At 42.3% G+C, this 18,608-nt stretch overlaps 1 protein-coding gene across 1 annotated transcript in view; it reads right to left on the reverse strand.

Annotated features, from left to right (window-relative positions):
* LOC138284974 (6-pyruvoyl tetrahydrobiopterin synthase-like) overlaps positions 1-18,608 on the reverse strand; it is a 95,585-nt gene that overhangs the window by 23,111 nt on the left and 53,866 nt on the right. Inside the window, exons 2-5 of the mRNA XM_069224347.1 lie at positions 18,441-18,520; positions 8,517-8,539; positions 7,437-7,493; positions 6,876-6,946 (exon numbers count right to left, since the gene is read on the reverse strand). Coding sequence (XP_069080448.1) covers positions 6,876-6,946; positions 7,437-7,493; positions 8,517-8,539; positions 18,441-18,520 — 231 coding nt within the window. The remainder of the gene's footprint in view (positions 1-6,875; positions 6,947-7,436; positions 7,494-8,516; positions 8,540-18,440; positions 18,521-18,608) is intronic.

Below are 18,608 nucleotides of genomic sequence, written 5' to 3' on the forward strand. Positions count from 1 at the left end.
TGAATTACCTTGAAGAAGTATACTAATATGGGGCATGTTTATGAGCCCCTAGCACCACCGGAGTGTCACTTTTCGTGACTCTCCAGTGGCGCTAAGCCCTGTGCCGGTTTTACAAGATGGAGTTAAGCCACTTTATGTGGCTCAGCGCCACCTTGTAAATACGTCCCCTTCAAACGCAGCCCTTTGCGTGGAAGGGGCGTGCAATGGGTGTTTCTGTGAGTGTGCCACAGCAACTCCCATTGCGTTTTGACAAGTTTTCATAAACCTGAGGCAGCATCAAAATCTAACGCCACCCCAGGGGTGGGGTTAGCAAGGCACAACGAGGAGGAATACTTTTATTCCTCCTTCTTTTTTGTTTTTTCTATGTGTGCTGCATTCTGCAGCATGCATAGAAAGAGCAAAATGCCAGACATGATTGTTTATGTGTGGGAAGGTGTCCCTACCTGCACTTTCTTTCTGCAGCACACACAGAAGTGTCAAGTCCCCATTAGTGATTGTTTATGTGCATGAAGGGACACCTTCCCACACATAAACAATCAGACCCCTCAAAGCAGACATCCTTGCACGATGGTGCAAGGAGGCCTTCTTTGGCGCTGGCAGCCAAATTTAGCACCAGCACAGGGGAAAACATAGGGCTGTGCCGTATTCAAATAAATGTGAAAATGACGGAGCGCAACGCTGACTATTTTGGCGCAGCGTCGCATTCCATCATTTTCCATTAAGTATGGGCCTATATGTTTTGTTGTGCATTTCTGATGAAGAGCCACTGAAATTCACTGGTTGTGGTTACCAATACACATAACACATACCATAATGTGTTCCACCTGCCATATTATTGTGATTTGTGGTGAGCATGGTAGACCGCACAAGTAAGAGCTTGTGTTTTGTGCGTTATTAACCATAACTGCCAATGGTACTATCATGGTGTCCAAAGTACAGGCTGTGATTTGGTGACACTCACCTGCAATGTAATGACATACATAGATTTGATGATGGTAACCAGCATGAAAAACAGAAGTTGTCCATGTGTAACAACAGTTTATCTGTTCCCTTGGTGGAAATGACAAAGTGATGCTTGAGACTAAAAATGCATAGGCTAAAAATAAAGTTGTTTAATTTTGGATAAAAACTCTGTTGTTATTGGACACGAAGCACTTCTGTTTGTCAGAATTAAACTTACTTCTCTAAAAGGAAAACATATTTAATGAAGACATTGTTGGAGAAATTGTTGTTGTCAGAAACGCAAATCTAATGTTTCGAACAAAATAAATGCATTTCTGACATATATTTAAAGCTGACATTTCAGTGATCATTCATGTTGTCAATGATTTACTGCGCATTTTCCCACCAGACGTGGTTACAGCCACAATATTAATCTGATATCTGAACTCATAATTGAGCAATAACATAACTATGCTCAGATATATGATATGTCTTGCTCTGCTGTCTATTACCCATGATTGTGAAATATGTAAACGCTTTTATTTCTTCAACATGTCCCTTCTTTATGACATAAGTTCTAAAATGAAAATGCAAATGTACTTGCAATGACCTGGATAGAAAAATTAAGTAAAGTAAGATACTTGGGCTTTCCAGTTTTCACTTTTTGTGCATCAGTGTTGGAATTTCTCACTGCTCTCGAATGTTTTTAAGAATTGTAAACATCGATGTTAATTGGTGTTTACTCTTTTTTGCTCTGGACATTGATGCTCCATTACTTATAAATAACTATTATCTTTCATTTGGTTCTTTCCATTGTTCATGCTTTTTGTAAATTCTATTTCCCTTCTATTTCAGTTCTCGCACCCTTCCTTGTACACTTTCCATGAGCATGTTCTTTGTGTAACATTTCACTATTTCTCTCACTTCCATGCCTGGTTCATTTCCCAACTAACTCCTCTTTCTCGCCACCCTGACTCATCCCACGGGAAGGATGTGAGTGCATGCAGATATATATGTTCCTCGTTAAGATTTGATCACAGCAAATAGAAGGTTAGTGGTCTGCTTTTAATACACATTACTACTACTCAGTTCTTCATAAAAGGTCATACAGAGGCCGAATAAATACTTTCTGCTTAAAACATGAGCTATGTATTGTGGGATGCTTGGTGCTCTGTTATTGCCACCAAAAGTCACACTACCCTGCTCTTTGTCTTAAAATACCAAGAAGGGGCTGGGCTAATAATCTATCATTACCATCTGATCTGGATCGATACCTATTCTACCTGACCATGGAACAGAAACGTGCTAAGGAATTACTTTGCAAGATATCAGCTGTAGGTACTTTAGTAACAACAAACTCAGGTTCCATGGCCTGCAGCAGGCCTTGTGTAGGTTGCTTGTGCAGTTCTCATCATGAATGAAGGTTATTTTACATTCTTGGACTAAGATTAAGTGTCAATTTGAAAGTCAGCACAAGGACAGCTAATCATGTTACCCTTTGTTGTTTTCTTAATACTGCTGGGCATGCGTGCATGCCAGTCACATTGCGTTGTTGCGAAAGGCATCATATCTTTGTGTAACATGCAGTGTGCACTGTTCTTGTCATTACCCCTTTTCTCGTGAAAGAATGAGCACTGCTCAATATGTTTCCATTCAAATCTTTGAAACTGGTTCAAATGGGTGATGTTGCCTAATGGCAATCATTGCTAATGCAAACAACAAAAGCACTGACTCCTATACAGGGCAGCGTCCCGTTTGAGCACGCCGGAACACCTCACCTGAGATTTGGAATGTTAGTCCAACATTGTTTGTATTTACTCTCACCCATGGTGAGAGGATAATATCTTCGTGCACCCAATAGAACCTGAAAGGATTGCAGACCCATAACGGACCTATCGGTATTAAAGGGGAGTGCACTGTCTATTTTCAATTGGTGTATGATCATTGTTTCTACACCATAAGTTCCAAGATTAAATTCGACATGCAGTAAATAGGAATGAATGTTGTACTTGATGATACTTGGAATATATCCTGAACGTGTACATGTTTTTGCTGAAAGTGCGCTGTCTTAAGCACATACTCAAAAACACAGGGCAGTGGTTGTCCCCTGCATATTTCCGAGATGTACTGTGTATGACTCATAATCTACGAAACTTTCTAAATTAGTTTCTACAGTGTAGGAGACATAGGGGGTGATTCTAAGTCTGGCGGGCGGCGGAGGCCGCCCGCAAGACTACCCCCTCCAAAATACCGCTCCGCGGTTGGAAGACCGCTGAGGGTATTCTGGGTTTTGCACTGGGCTGGCGGGCGACCGCCAAAAGGCCGCCCGCCAGCCCAGTGCAAAACTACCTTCCCACGAGGACGCCGGCTCCGAATGGAGCCGGCGGAGTGGGAAGGTGCGACGGGTGCAGTGGCACCCGTCGCAAATTTCACTTGTCTGCAATGCAGACAGTGAAATTCTTTGTGGGGCCCTCTTACGGGGGCCCCTGCAGTGCCCATGCCATTGGCATGGGCACTGCAGGGGCCCCCAGGGGCCCCACGACAACCCATACCGCCATCCTGTTCCTGGCGGGCGAACCGCCAGGAACAGGATGGCGGTATGGGCTGTCAGAATCCCCATGGCGGCGCAGCGAGCTGCGCCGCCATGGAGGATTCAAATGGGCAGCGGAAAACCGGCGGGAGACTGCCGGTTTTCCACTTCTGACCACGGTCAAACCGCCGCGGTCAGAATGCCCAGTGGGGCACCGCCAGCCTGTTGGCGGTGCCCCCGTCATTTTAGCCCTGGCGGTCTTGGACCGCCAGGGTTAGAATGACCCCCATAGTTTCAGTAAACATGGAGCATGATGCCCTTGTTGGCATTTCTGGTGCTATGACTCATGCCAATAAAATCAAGTGTCTTGGAGGTGCCTGGAGTGCAGCGGTTAATCTTTGGTGTTACAAATGTTTGGGAATAACAGTCATACCCCACCACTGTACCCCTTAGTGGCCCCTAATGCCACCATGTGTGCACCGTAGTAAACATACGCACACCATGGGGCAGGTTAGGGACAATAGCGTCAACATTTTTGATGCTATTGTAGTACATTGCAGGATTAGCACCAACAATGTTGGTGCTAATTCTTTAAGGTACATAGGGGTCCATTAAGAATATTGGCTTTCCCCCTTTTAACACCTGCTCTGTGCAGGTGCTAAAAAGAGCTGCTAAAAATGGTGCAGTGGTATCCCATAGATTCCCTAATGGGGGAACGTCTCCTTGCATACATTATGCCTGATGCAGGCATAATGTGGTGCCATGGGTTACAAAGTGGCGCAATGCATGCATTCCGCCACTTTGTAAATCTGATGCAGCAAATTTGGCCATGTTGAGCTACATTAGCATCATTAAAAATGGTGCTGATGTGGCGTAAGGAGGCTCTAGGCCTTCTTAAATCTGGGCCCAAGTGTCTTGGAGGCCCCGGGAATTTACTCTGGTGTTACAAATGTTTGGGGATAACGGCCATACCCCCATGACTGCAACATTTGATGACCACTTGGTGTGAGGAGATATATATGTAGAGAAAGAAATAGTTCAAATGCATACATGGATTTTATAACTGCTATTGTATTTATAGTAGTTTAGCAAACTTTTGTGAGGCAGAATGTTGAAATCAACAAATCATCGCTGTCATGTCATAATTTTTTCAAAGAACATGTAATTCCTATCACCCCTGGAAAAGTTAAGGTACGTTAGTGCACACTACAAAAATATTATAAGATTATATTACTGCCCCATCCTCTTGATTATTTTTACCCAAATTATTGAAAAATGTGCTGTAAAATGTACAATTTCCCCTTTTTTGACAACAATATACTCATATTGGGAAGTGTTTGCCCCTTAGCCTCTTAGAAGAAGTTATCTCACTCACTTTTCTTGCTTTCTTAGTTTAATTCAAAGAAGATGTTTACACTTCACCACTGCCGAAATGTGACTGACTCTACTCACTCACTGTTACACAGACAGTACCTATGGTGTTTTGGGAAGTTGTTATAATCATTAGCAATCAGGTAGACAACTTTAGTGAGTTAATGAAAGTAGATTTCCATGAACACAGAATATGGCATCAATGTGTTGATAGTACTTGTAATGACCTTGGGTAAGACCATTAATCTTTCATACAGTGAAACTCCAATTTGAGTATTTATTGTGTGTGCAGTACGTCTACACCAGAAATATAGCCTTGAACAAAATACTGGTGTGTTCTGAGAGCTAGTCATGGCCAGTGTGGTAGAAATGCAACATTTTGGATACTGGATGAGTTACCAAAACTGGAACAATGTTATTTCCTAAATTAATGGACCATAAATAAATTAATAGCATGATTCTTTCAATTTAGAAATTTTTAAGCACAGTGGGCCACAAACAATGCTTTGAAAATAGCAAGGTAATATATAATGATATCATAGTTTAAGCCCTTATGAATCCGCCTTGAGGTTTTGGTCTCTTTAAAAATCCACTGATCATTGTGTCAAAAATAAGAAGTGTAGACTAAGGGACTCCTTACGAGTTTGGCTGTCCCAACGTGGCACCACCCAACTTGCAGGGAGGACGCCACTGGCATGACGTCTCTCCGGCCCTATTACAGCGGTCTGCTGGCCTGACCAGGTTGACTGGCAGAATCCTCAAAATAGAGCGTTCCTACCAGTCTGACCAGTGGGAACAGTGCTACTTTAATGGGGCCAAGTGTAATCTCATAGCACAGAGGGGTCCGACCAGCAACAGTGGAATGTGCACTGTCTGCAAAGCAGAAATCTGTATTCTGGTGGGGTTAGTCATGGTGGCCCCTGCCCCCATGGTGACCTGCACTTGTTTTCCACCAGCCTTTTCATAGTGGGAAAACCAGCAAGAAAAGGCTGTCTGAGAACAAAGCTGTAATCAGCAGGGTCATGCTGAGTTCAGAGCCTCCCTGGCTGATTACAACACACACCGCCGTCACCGCATCAGGATCATGGATCCTGGTGGAAACGGCGGTCTGCTGGCAGTCCGACCGCCAAACTTGTAATGTGGAGGACAGACTGCGGCAGAGGTCTGACCACCACCGCAAGGCTGGTGGACTTCTGGCCACCAGCCTCATAATGATGGCCTAAATATTAAAAGCTCAATATTTATAATAATCATTTATTTTGAATAACTAAACAAGTGCGGTCATATTTTCCTTTATTGCTGATTAAGACTTGTAAAGGTTAAGGTAAGGACTAGTGTGAGAGTTATGACTCGGGTTTGTTGTAGGTAGGGTGAAGTGTAGGGATTTGGATCATAAGTGGGGTTAAGCTAATGTTGTTTTAAAGGTGAGAGCTAGGGTGATGGTGTGATTAATGATTGTGATTGAATTTAGCGTGTAAAGCATGTTAATGTGTGTGCATATATTTACGGATGAGGTAGTGTAAGATTTAAGGTTGTGTCTAGACTTAGGGTTTGGGTGAGGGTAACACGTATGTCCAGTGCAAGGGTTAAAGTTACAATATTTTTAGCTTGAACTTAAAGCTAAGGGGAAAGGTCTGGATATTGATTAAGGATTAGTGCCACTGCGTGATATAGGGCAGTGTAACTGTTAGGAAAGTCATGGGAATCAGAAGGGGAAAGTATTAGTGTTATGGTGAGTGTTGAGTTTAGGTCTGAAATGTAGGTTAAAATGTGAGTAAGTGTAATGTTCCCATGGTTATTGAAATCTGTGTCTGATAGGTCATTAACACTTGGCATGATCTGTGTAGTAGATAGAAGCAGCTATCATTTTTTTGTGCGCAGCTGGGGCAATGTGATTGGGTAAAGCATAAACTTTAATAGTGACATCCTCTTCCTTGATTTAAATTTGTATTTAATTCTTCCGAACTACTAATTGTCAAAACATCTAGTTTCTGTGAATGTACATTTTTTGGGAGACAATGAGATTACATACCTCACAGTATCAGCAAAATATGGGATGTCTTTGTCCAAGTTCTTGTGGTCACAAGGTTCTGTGATGGCTTTCTTGTGGCACGAGGAGAACAGAGGGAGACATATTACAGAAACTGAAAAGCTCTGCCTTCCAAAACATACTTTACAAAAGTGACATGCTACAATTGAGCACTTTATACTTTTTGTGATTTGAAATGAAGTCTATCTCATTGGAATTGCTGAAAACCATTCTTCTGACTAACACAACTGTCCCAGAAGTTCTTTACATTAAAATAAATTATTATGAAGTAGAGTTTCAATAATTTCACAAACTCTAGTCATTTTGCACATCAGGAAGAGCCAGAATTGAATATGTTTTTACCATCAATACAGCAGCAAAAGCAGTTGCTCATCTGGGAAAAAGAGGGAAGATTGCTTCTTCATGAAGTGCTTTTCCACATGAAATAAGTATCCTCGTGTGATGTGTGGGTCTTGTAAATATCTGATTCTGAACCTTAAATACACCTTTGATTTTGTTAAACTAACTAAGACCATAAAATGACAAAAACATGACCTTATTTACCTCCAGGTACTCTTTTAAATCCATAAGGTTGATCACCATGCCTGTGGTTGGATCGACCTGTAAAGAGCATAGACAAGATACTTAGCATGCCATATGTCCTTAGATGAATACAATATTACAAAGTCCTATGGACAAGAATACACAACATTCTACTCAAGATCTCTTCAAATCAAGCAAGTGGTTTAAATGACATATTACACAGTTTAAAAGTATTCAAAATTGTGTACACCTGTATTTAACTCATCAATCCAATACAGTTTGTGTGATGTTCACATTGTGGACATGAATTGCCATTGTTTAGTGATGAAGTGACAAACACAAGTGCCCCTTTCAAGGATATTATGATGTACAAGTTTGGTTTCTGCATCCTCACCATCCCTCATTCAATGGCACATGGTAGGTAGATTCGGAATTAGAAGGTTCATTGATGAAGCATCACTATGTCACACTGTTGTTCAAGATTTGATCTGCAAATGATTATGTTCAAATAGCATATACTTGATAGGGCCTCCTCGCAACCATGTGTCCAGCACAACCCTAAAGTCATACAGTTGGCAAAACACTACCAAATCAGTTTAATCAACAGGTCAGAGTGTGATCACAACCCACTACATAAAATTCTAAGTTTTAAAAGAAACTCAGAAAATATAGACACCTTGAAAAGGGTAAACATACAGTATCAGAGGGGAAGATAATCACCTGAACTAAGAATCCTATCAACAAATTTATATTAGATTTGGGCACAACCAATTATTACCAATTTTATGGCAGTTACAACATTTCTTTCATCAATTGGTACCACAGTCATCAATGTTTTCACCACGTTCCTCACTCAAATATTTGATTTCCCTTTCATAACGGATGCCAAAAATGCTACCAAGCATAAACAAAATGCTCAACTGGGTACAAAATAGGATTATTTTTAAAAATCTACATAAATAAACTGAAGGCAGACGTACCAGCCAATAAGAGCCTCATGTCCTCTCTGAGAAGAGAAAACCGTAATACCAAAAGACATGTCTTTATATGTTTGCATAAAAATAAAATGGAAATATGAAATTAAAAAGTAAAGGTTCTTACTTCTCCCCGTACTGTCACCATAACTGTGGGAAAAAAACAAAAACAAGAGGGAATGTAATGCATGACAATTATATATAACATAACCAAAGCTGATACAAATGTGATGAAGAAATATGAAATGTTAATATTAAGACTCTACAACACTTTGCAGAGAAAAACTGTTAATTATCATTAGGACACCCAGGTCATTCCATTCAGCCGCCACAGAAGATCCCAAAGAAGTGACCACTATTAGTAAATCTGAGAAATTCTGATATAAGAATATGTGTTCTATTTTATGAACTTCACACAAGAGATGTTAATCATTACTGGCCTTCTTCAGGAAGAAGTACCACCTGTATTGGCAATTATTTTGTTAGATGTTTCAATTTGATTGGAACTTTCAGTCAATGTTTACAAGAATAACAATGTTACTTTTTATACTTGGTTTAGCAGTGTGTGGTACAACAGTCATTTATTAATTCATTATTCATATCACAACCACTGTCTAGAAAAATAAACACTGTGGGGGTCATTCTGACCCCGGCGGGCGGCGGGAGCCGCCCGCCTGGCGGGAACCGCCGAATGACCGCCACTGCGGTCAAAAGACCGCGGCCGGCATTCTGGCTTTCCCGCTGGGCCGGCGGGCGACCGCCAGAAGGCCGCCCGCCGGCCCAGCGGGAAACCCCCTGCAACAATGAAGCCGGCTCCGAATGGAGCCGGCGGAGTTGTAGGGGTGCGACGGGTGCAGTGGCACCCGTCGCGATTTTCAGTGTCTGCAAAGCAGACACTGAAAATTTTTATAGGGCCCTGTTAGGGGGCCCCTGCACTGCCCATGCCAGTGGCATGGGCAGTGCAGGGGCCCCCAGGGGCCCCACGACACCCGTTCCCGCCATCCTGTTTCTGGCGGTAAAAACCGCCAGGAATAGGATGGGGTGAAGGGGGTCGGAATCCCCATGTGGAGGATTCCCTGGGCCAGGGGTCCGCGGGAAACCGCTGGTTGCCCTTTTCTGACCGGGGTCAGAATGGTCCAGGAAGCACCGCCAGCCTGTTGGCGGTGCTTCCGCGGTACCCGGCCCTGGCGGTTATGGACCGCCAGGGTCGGAATGACCCCCTGTGTGTTGCCACCACTGCCTTAAGTGGGAAAAACATGGCTGTGGACAGTGAAGGAGGCAATGTTTGCTGCTGGTAAGGCTAAAATGCAAATTAAAGCATGCCATGCTCAGTTATCTCTGTAAAAGTGGTGGGTGGCATAAAGAGCAGTTGTGAAAATAGTGACTGGAAAAGTCTACTATTGCTGGAGTACAAATAACAAGTGTGCATTGTACACAGTGAATGAGTGAAGCAAACAAGCTAAATTTGCTACAATAATGCTCAATGGTTGATATAATTTTGTGCAAAATAGGGCCAAATAGTCATTTTAAGAGTATGATTTGCATCTAAAGCTGGGGGAAAATGTTCCTCAAGAGGCACCAGGGTCAGTCGTGGCTGTGAAATTTTCAAAGGGTGATTGACAAAGGGCAGAGGCCAGAAACCCTCCAAGAAAACAATCTCTGTAAATCACTGTTATCCATCTATAATTGTATATTTATAAAGCACAACATTTACCCGAAGGCATCTTATCGCTAGAAGGGGTGGTGATAAAATAGAGAAAGGTACAAGAATATCGATCAGAAAAATAAAAAGGTTTTAGGGGATGTTCAACTATGTAGGTAGATGTGGTTGATTTGAAGGTCAGAGAAAGAACATGAAAGGCTTTAGGGTCAGGAGGAAATAAGGCCTGACTTCCAATCTGTGCCTTACAAATATGAGAAGTAAGGAACAGCAGACTGGGGTTAGAGGGGAAATGGAGTGTTGACTGATGGCCAAAAAAAAGTATCCCAAATGCAGGAATATTATCTGTCATGAACATTTCTTGGGCTGCCGGCCACCATTGGAGTTGTCTACAGGCCGATGAAACATGATTCAATTTCCTTTGATAATAAATCTTCTGGACAGCAAGACTTCAGATGCTCTGTACTTTCATCACAGAGTCATCCATAAGCCCCAGATTGAGGATATTGCAGTAGACCAGTAACAAAGGCACACATGTTGAGATCAGTTGGGTAAATGTTCTGAGGGAAAAAGGGAGGGCTTTACCAAGGGATTTGAGGGATCCAAATTAAGCTGAGGGAAAATATTTGATCTGTTCCAGATAGGCTGATACTCATACAAATAAACTTATAGAGATTCAGTATGAGAATAGAGCGAAGGTTGATGCATGCTGACACCTGACATGCACTGCAGATCGGGCCTTTCCCCTTTTCAGCATGGCAGCCATCTGCATGAGTGAATATAGATGTTCTGCAGCTCTCCCTTCTGGGAAGAGACATAGATGAACATGAGGTTCAAGCATAAGCTGCTTCAGAACCACCATGAGGACAACACAGCCTTCTGGATCTCTCTAGGCCTGGAAAGACACTTAGAAATACATTTGTACAACCTGGATCAAGCTACAAGCTGTGAAGGTGAATATGGCAGAAACATCATCTACCTGTCTGCACCGTAAATGGCCTGGTGACCACTGTTGAAGATTTTCCAAAGTCCTCCAATTCATGGCTGCCTGGGGAAATTCAATTCATACTGTCCTGGGAGTGGGGGATTAACTGAGCAGCACTCAAGGTAAGCCAAGGAGGCAGAATTATCTGAGCAGGCTTTTAAATAAATTTATATAAAATTTACCATCATTGAAATGACAAGGTGAAGGGAACACTCTGGAGGGGGCTGCACAGCATTAGGAAAACTTAAGCTGTTCTGGTCTGGGCTTCTCTGCAGGCACTGCCATTGCAAATACAGCTTATTAAAGCACAAATCTAAAAGTCCAAATACAGCCGGTGACTGCTGAGAAAAGATCAGGGCTATATTCAGAAGAACAAAACCACTCTGTTTCAAGAGAAAAGATATTAACAGTGCGGAAAGAACATAAGCATTTCTCAATACGAGGAAAATAGGGCTGGAGACACTGGACATATTATTGGACATTTACTCTGTAGAAAATAAAAACTTCCCTCCTTCTCCGGCTACTGTGTCTTGGCCATAACTCAAATGTTCTGTACCCAAAACGCAGGAGTTTTTGTAAGAGGTTTCTTTTCCAGCTATTAAGTCCACCATGACAGTGCTGGAAAACCAAGCACCAAAGTCTTAAGGATTGACTGGGAAGAGACAAGAAGCAGGCAGGGGGCATTTGGGAGTCACATTAAGCAAGCTGCATAAACACTTTAGCAGCCCCCAAGAGTACCAGCTGAAGCATTAGTAAGGGAAGCCCCAGAATGAAATTCCAGTGTCTTCTGCTGCTTATGACTCTACAACAGTGGTTTCTAACCACATTTTAGAATGACAAACTTCACAACCCACCTATCTTTAATGAGGATGAAGAGGGGCTATTTTTTAATGTAATTAGTTTTAATAATTTTTCTACATCTATTAATGAATATCAATATAAAAAATATGTGAAAGCCAGAAACATGTGTCCGGAGATACGGCATTCGCCGCACCAACTTATGGTGAAAAACCTTCCACAACGTTACAGCAATTGCTGCACCCATTTATGGTGAAAGACGTTTTGAAATATTATTCAAATTAATTCTAATGACTGCATTTATCATGATGCTTTGGGGCTCAAATCAAATCAAGCTTTATTCGGTCAATTAACCATCAAAGCATCACATACATTAAAGGAAAAATTTCAACTCATTTTATAATCTGTACAATAATTAAATAATTTTGTAAAATAAAAAAAAAACACATAAATAAATACATACATGTGATATCAAAGTATTCATCTAAAATCCTGCCTGGGCACGCTTCATGGGTCCTTGATTAAAATGGTGATCACGTATATGCCATGCTGCCACTAAAAACTTGCTGACTGCTAAAATTAATTAATTTGATCTATGGCTTTTTTTAAAACCCTTGTTGCTATACTGCAATTTTTCAGCCCCATTTCCCTACAGGTTTTTCGAATCCATTTTGACTGTGGAAAAAATATGTTGGGCAAAAAAACATAAAATGTTCAACTGTTTCCGGGGCACCGCCACAAGCCGGACATATATCTGAAGTAAAGATTGGCCCCCAGTTGCAAGTTAAAGACAACATTGGTAAGGACCCAAAACGGAATCTGCTTTGGGGCTATTCAAGCTGAAATTTAAGACAGGGTGCTCCCTTTTTGGATGGTGTACTGAACGGCTCCCGTGAGCCTTTGAACTGCGAGTTCTGGGGAAGCACCTGTGTGCCTACTGAGTGGTAAAAAACACCTGAGAATACGTTTAGGCGGCATTTCAAGCAACCCCGTCTGCCACACTTTGCTCTCTGCTGATGATGGCGAAAGCCAGAAACACGTGTCCGGAGATACGGCATTTGCCACACCAACTTATGGTGAAAAACTTTCTACAACGTTGCAGCACTTGCTGCACCCATTTATGGTGAAAGACTTTTTGAAATATGATTCGAATTCATTCTAATGACTGCATTTATCATGATGCTTTGGGGCTATTCGAGCTGAAATGTAAGACAGGGTGCTCCCTTTTTGGATTGTGTATAAAAAATATGTGTACTTACATATACCAAGACATATGCGACCCACAAAAAATGTGCTTGCGTCGCACCTGTGAATCCTGACTCACAGTTTGAAAAACACTGCTTCACAGGAAGTGGAAGCAAAACATGGTCTGTTTTTCTCAGTGGAGGAATAAGGCATTGATCAGAAGGACAGCTGATAATCATTAGGGGTGTGCAAAATTTGCCTAATTTGCTGTACCATAGTTGGGTGAAATTACCACAAAATTATGTTAAATTACTGGCTGTTCAGGTAAATATTAATGTAGAAAATGTTGATTTCTGCTATTCCAAAGAATGATGCTCATATTCAGATTTGTGGTTTTGCACTCAAAAGCTACAACAGTCTAATGTGAAATACATTCAAAATGTACCCTAAGTGTCAGCTCTGTTAAAAAATAGACCTGAAATGCCACTTCAAATTCAAAAATTACCTGAATGATACATCTTGAATTGAAATTTCCTACTGAAATTACACAATTTGACATATTCTTGGAAATTTTGCATAAATTTCATTGCAAAAAATTACCAAAATTATGCCAAGTACACCGGTGTGATTTAAATTTCGACCAAGCCTAATAAGCTATGCAGTATAAAGGAGAAAATGGAGCTAAAGCATCAGACAGCGCGAAGACCGACAACTATATGCACACTAAAGTAGAGAAAAGTGGGATACCTTCAGCCCTTTCACCCCACCAGGGATGTGGAATTCCTATCGCCCGAGACATCTTGTTTGGGGTCAAGAGCAACACGTTTTTATGTTTACTTTGTCCTTGGGACAAGTAGGCCCAACCCTCTGCAGCACAAACCCTTTGGCTGCCTGTTTACAGAGAGTGGCACGCTCTACAGTTGAGGTAATGTGTTTCCAAAAGATAATGCTGTTCGAACTTGTATTTATGGTTCATTATTTGAAAACCTTCATTATTAGGGTGAGTGCTGTAAATAAATGTTTTAAGGTCACACTTCACTACTGACGTTGGTTCCAGTACAAATAAAAAAAACGTGTATACACATGTTTGAAAAGTTTAGGCTATGAGGCTAAGCATAATGCTCCCAGAATGCTCTCTGATTAGATGCAAATGAGGTGTCATTTAGTAAAATGTTTTGATGCATGCTAGTATTTCCCAAAAATATTTCTAATGGAAAATCAGTGTAACCATTTTCAACACGATTATGGGAAGCATGAAAATAAACAAACACTGACAAAGCCAACTGATCTGACATATTTTTATAAGTCTTTTAGTTTCATCAATGCGTGTCTTGTTTTGACATGGCTTTTGTAACACTTTATTGTTGTGGGAGCTACCAGGCCCTCAACATTGTAACAAACACTGGCAAAAAAAAAAAAACGTTTTTGAACTCTAAAAGCACACATTGCCACCAGTGGCATAACAAAGGCCCCGCAGCTGCCCTCCAGGGGGCCCCTTCAGCACAGCACCTACCCTGAGTGAGTCTGGAGAGGGGGCTCCTCCATGTTCTTTGCAAAGGGGCACCCTCCAGTTTCGTTACGTCACTGATTGCCACTGTAGTTCCTGACACTGAACAAAACTACTTTGTGTGCCAATATGCTCCTTGTGGAAGAGAATAATGCGATCACTCACAGTAAAGCCAGCCGAAAGAGAGAGAAATAGAAGTTTAATAAAAACAAAATGTCTTTAACACCAGACCTAATTAGGGACCAAGACCCACATGTAGGTAGCTTTTTGCATGTCGCAAACAGCGACTTTCGCTGTTTGCGACGTGCAAAAAGCACATTGCGGTGCACAAACCCAGTTTTGCGATTCGGTAACCTGGTTACTGAATCGCAAAACAGGTTTGCGTCTCGCAATTAGGAAGGGGTGTTCTCTTCCTAATTGCGACTCGCAGTGCAATGTAGGATTGTTTTGCGAACGCGGGCGCAAACCAATCGCAGTTTGCACCCATTTCAAATGGGTGCTAACAGTTTCACAAAAGGGAAGGGGTCCCCATGGGACCCCTTCCCCATTGTGAATGTCACTGTAAACATTTTTTCAGAGCAGGCAGTGGTCCGCACTGCCTGCTCTGAAAAAATTAAACGAAACGTTTAATTTTTCGTTTTTGTAATGCATCTCGTTTTCCTTTAAGGAAAACGGGCTGCATTACAAAAAAAAAAACTGCTTTATTGAAAAGCAGTCACAGACATGGTGGTCTGCTGTCTCCAGCAGGCCACCATCCCTGTGAGGCCACCATTCGCAAGGGGGTCGCAAATTGCGACCCACCTCATGATTATTCATGAGGTGTGCATTTGCGAAGCCCTTGCGAATCACAGATTGTGTCAGGGACACCATCCTACATTCGGATTTGCGACTCGCAATTTGCGGGTCGCAAATCTTAACCTACCTACATGTGGCCCCAAATTCTTAAAGAAAGTCACAAAAGTGCACCCATGGTATATGTCGTACCCCTATAAAATATTTGTGAACTGTATTTTAGCATGGGTAAATACGCATGTCTAGATTTGCTCATGTGAAAATCTATTGAGCATTTGCAAGTTCATTTTCCCTCCAGCCACTTTCTTCCCAACCCTGGAAGAAGTTCTAATTCTGCCATTGTCAGGAGTAAATGTCCAACCTTTCTTATTATGGGAAAATATTAGAGAGAAGCTGGTGAAGATCTTTAAAACATGCAGGTTAGTAGGTTTGCAGACTCAAAGGCATTCCAGCCCTGGAACTATTGCTTACTGCTTCCTCCAGCCCCAGTATGCAGATCTGCAGAAAGGTTGAAAAATAAGGAAATTGCTACAGTAGGGATTGAAACTGCAAGTATTCAAGCCCTACTATGGTAGTAGCCCTGGCATAATCAGAGAGGCTATTATCAGAGCTCTTACATAATGAGATTGCTGCCATAATTTGGCGCCACACTACATGGCACCAAAGGGACAAGTAGATCTTTTTACAGGACAAGTAGATTTGAGAAGCAACCTGTCCCGTGGACAAGTAGATATTTTAATAAATTCCACACCCATGCCCCACGTTGAGGATATCGAGAAATCATGCCTGCCTGAGCAGCTCTCCACTGTCCCAAACACAAATGGGGAAGAACCTGTACTGGGGCACCGTAACATGGTGCACATTGAGCAAACACGAGCTTCAGTCCAACTGCAACCCAGCACTAGAGCCAAAATTGCCAGCGAGAAAGTCGAAGCACTGTTGGCTACAATTTCAATGGGAATACAAGAAATGAAATCCAGCATTCCTGAAACTACGGCATTCTCACAGTTCCCAGCGAGACAAGCGACAACATATTTCTTTCACTTGTGTAACTCCTACATCAAATCCTAAATGTAAATAAAAATCATGCAGTCTGTCAGCACCAAACCGATATAGAACCCCACATTTAGGTAGTGTAGAGTGACAGGTTTGAGGGCCACAGATGAGAGGATTATTTGGTCTCCTCCATTAAAAGGGCAGATTTTAAAAAGAAGGTATACAAATATTCATATAATTAGATTAGGATGATGTTGACAGACTCTCCGACCCAGGAGACAAGGAGGAGGAGCAGGCCTGGGCAGAGTTCACAGAGTTGCGCAACTCCGCGAAGTGCCCAAAAAACTCTTTTGTAGTACGCAGCGTTCCACATGCAGTGGAGTATGTTAGGTCGTGCTGTTCCATCCGAATTTTAGTGGCAGGTAATTGTCCCGCGCTGAAAAATCAGCGAAAATGGCTCCCTGCACAGTGCAAGAGGGTGCTGCTTCCTTTCTGTTGCTCCACTTGATTTTGAGTGTAGCGGCAGGTTACCTCAACGTGAACGGAAGGTTTCTCAATGCGAGTGGTCACAATCATCTGCGACAGCCCGTGGTGAGAAATCCCACTAGGAGGTTGTTGCGCTGCGGGGACTTGGGGTGCCGCCTCGTGCCATCGTCACCACTGCAGCGGGGACAGAAGTCCATACTTGGGCTTCGGTTCTCACCGTGCATTTTGCGTGGCACACAGAGATTAGGTGAAGGCCCTTGGGCCCCTTCTCCTCGGCCTTCTACTCACCTGGGATTCCCTATTGGCCTTTCTCTTTCTTCTCTTCTTGTGGGAAGCCATTTTTTCTGTTTTCCCATAATACCTTTCTCTTCTTTGGTTCCCTACATGCACCTGTTTACCTTCTTCCTAAGGTATTTTTTCCTATCTGACTCTATTACTCGTTCCCAATCCAAGATGGCCGTTTTTCCTTTTCCTGTTCATCACTTCCTGTTTAGGGATATATTTGGGCATTGATTTCCTTTCTCCTTGTGTTGCAATACTGCTTGGTGGTGGTCACGCTCCAGCTGGTCATCTCTTTTTGATATCCAGTTTTTGCTCCTGTTTTTTGCCTCTTCCCTGTGTTTTTTCCTGATTTCAAGATTCTGATTTTTTTTCCTTGTGTCCTCCTTTCTTCCAGGGAGTGCACGTCTGGAAGTTTTTTCCCTACGGGGTTTCTCCTCAGGGACTCCTTCTGGAGGGCGCGGACTGTAGTGGCGTATAACTGTCAACATCACCGTGACTACTGGAAGGGGTCACCCCTACCTCTGCCAGAGCTGGACCTGCAAGAACCGAGGCCGCACACCATCTCTCTGTGGTCTGGACGATAAGCCAAAGACAAAGCTTGACAGAGGAGGTCTTCAGTGAGATTTTCCTTGCTTGTGCTCGCCAAATCACCATTGATGAGTGTGAGTGAGGACAATACTCTGTCTGCTCCACTACGCTGAGTTTTTCTGAACTCTGCGCTCTAAGTGGAGCACTGGAGCGGGAAAAGCATTGCAAACTCTGCAAGTGGAGTGGAGTTCACCACCCACTCCTAGTGAAGAGAGGCATTCAAAATCTAAATGGAGGTTTCTCAACAAGAGCAGTCACAATCATCTGCGACCGCCCACGTTGAGAAATCTCAATAGGAGGTGGTCTTGAGTGAGATTTTCCTTGCTTGTGCTCGCTAACTCACCGTTGATAAGTGTGAACGAGGAAAATAGTCTGTTCGCTCCAATATGCATAGTTTTTCTGCACTCTGCGCTCTAAGTAGACTCCAGAGTGGGAAAAGCATTGCAAACTCTGAGAGTGGAGCGGAGTTCACCACCTGCTGCTAGTGAGGAGAGGCATTCAAAATCTAAACAGAGGTAAATAAAAACAGAGAAAAACTTTAAAAAAAGGTGACTTCGGGAAAAAGCAAATGAGTGAAAAGTAAGCAACACAGCAAACGTAAATCAGAAAACGAAAGACAAATAATGAACTTTTCATAAAAATGCATCCTAAATATTTAAAATAAAATTTGTTTTACTCAGTTGTACAAAAATAGTCCGAACTGCTGTGGTGTGTTTTTCATGAAATTGAGAAAACAACTTAATGTATTCATTACGTTTTTGACACCATTTACCTCTATAATTGTGTCCATGTCCGTTTGGGTTATTGCAAATACCAAATATCTTCTTGTTTTCCTCATCAGTTAAGTAGTTACTGTAAGAAAACAAGAAGAAATTATATTTTCATTGTTTCTGGAACTCTTTCTACAACGGCAATGTCCAGCCCCTTACTTCTACAAGTT

This window comes from Pleurodeles waltl, chromosome 3_1 (genome assembly GCF_031143425.1).
Source record: "Pleurodeles waltl isolate 20211129_DDA chromosome 3_1, aPleWal1.hap1.20221129, whole genome shotgun sequence".
NCBI lineage: Eukaryota > Metazoa > Chordata > Amphibia > Caudata > Salamandridae > Pleurodeles > Pleurodeles waltl.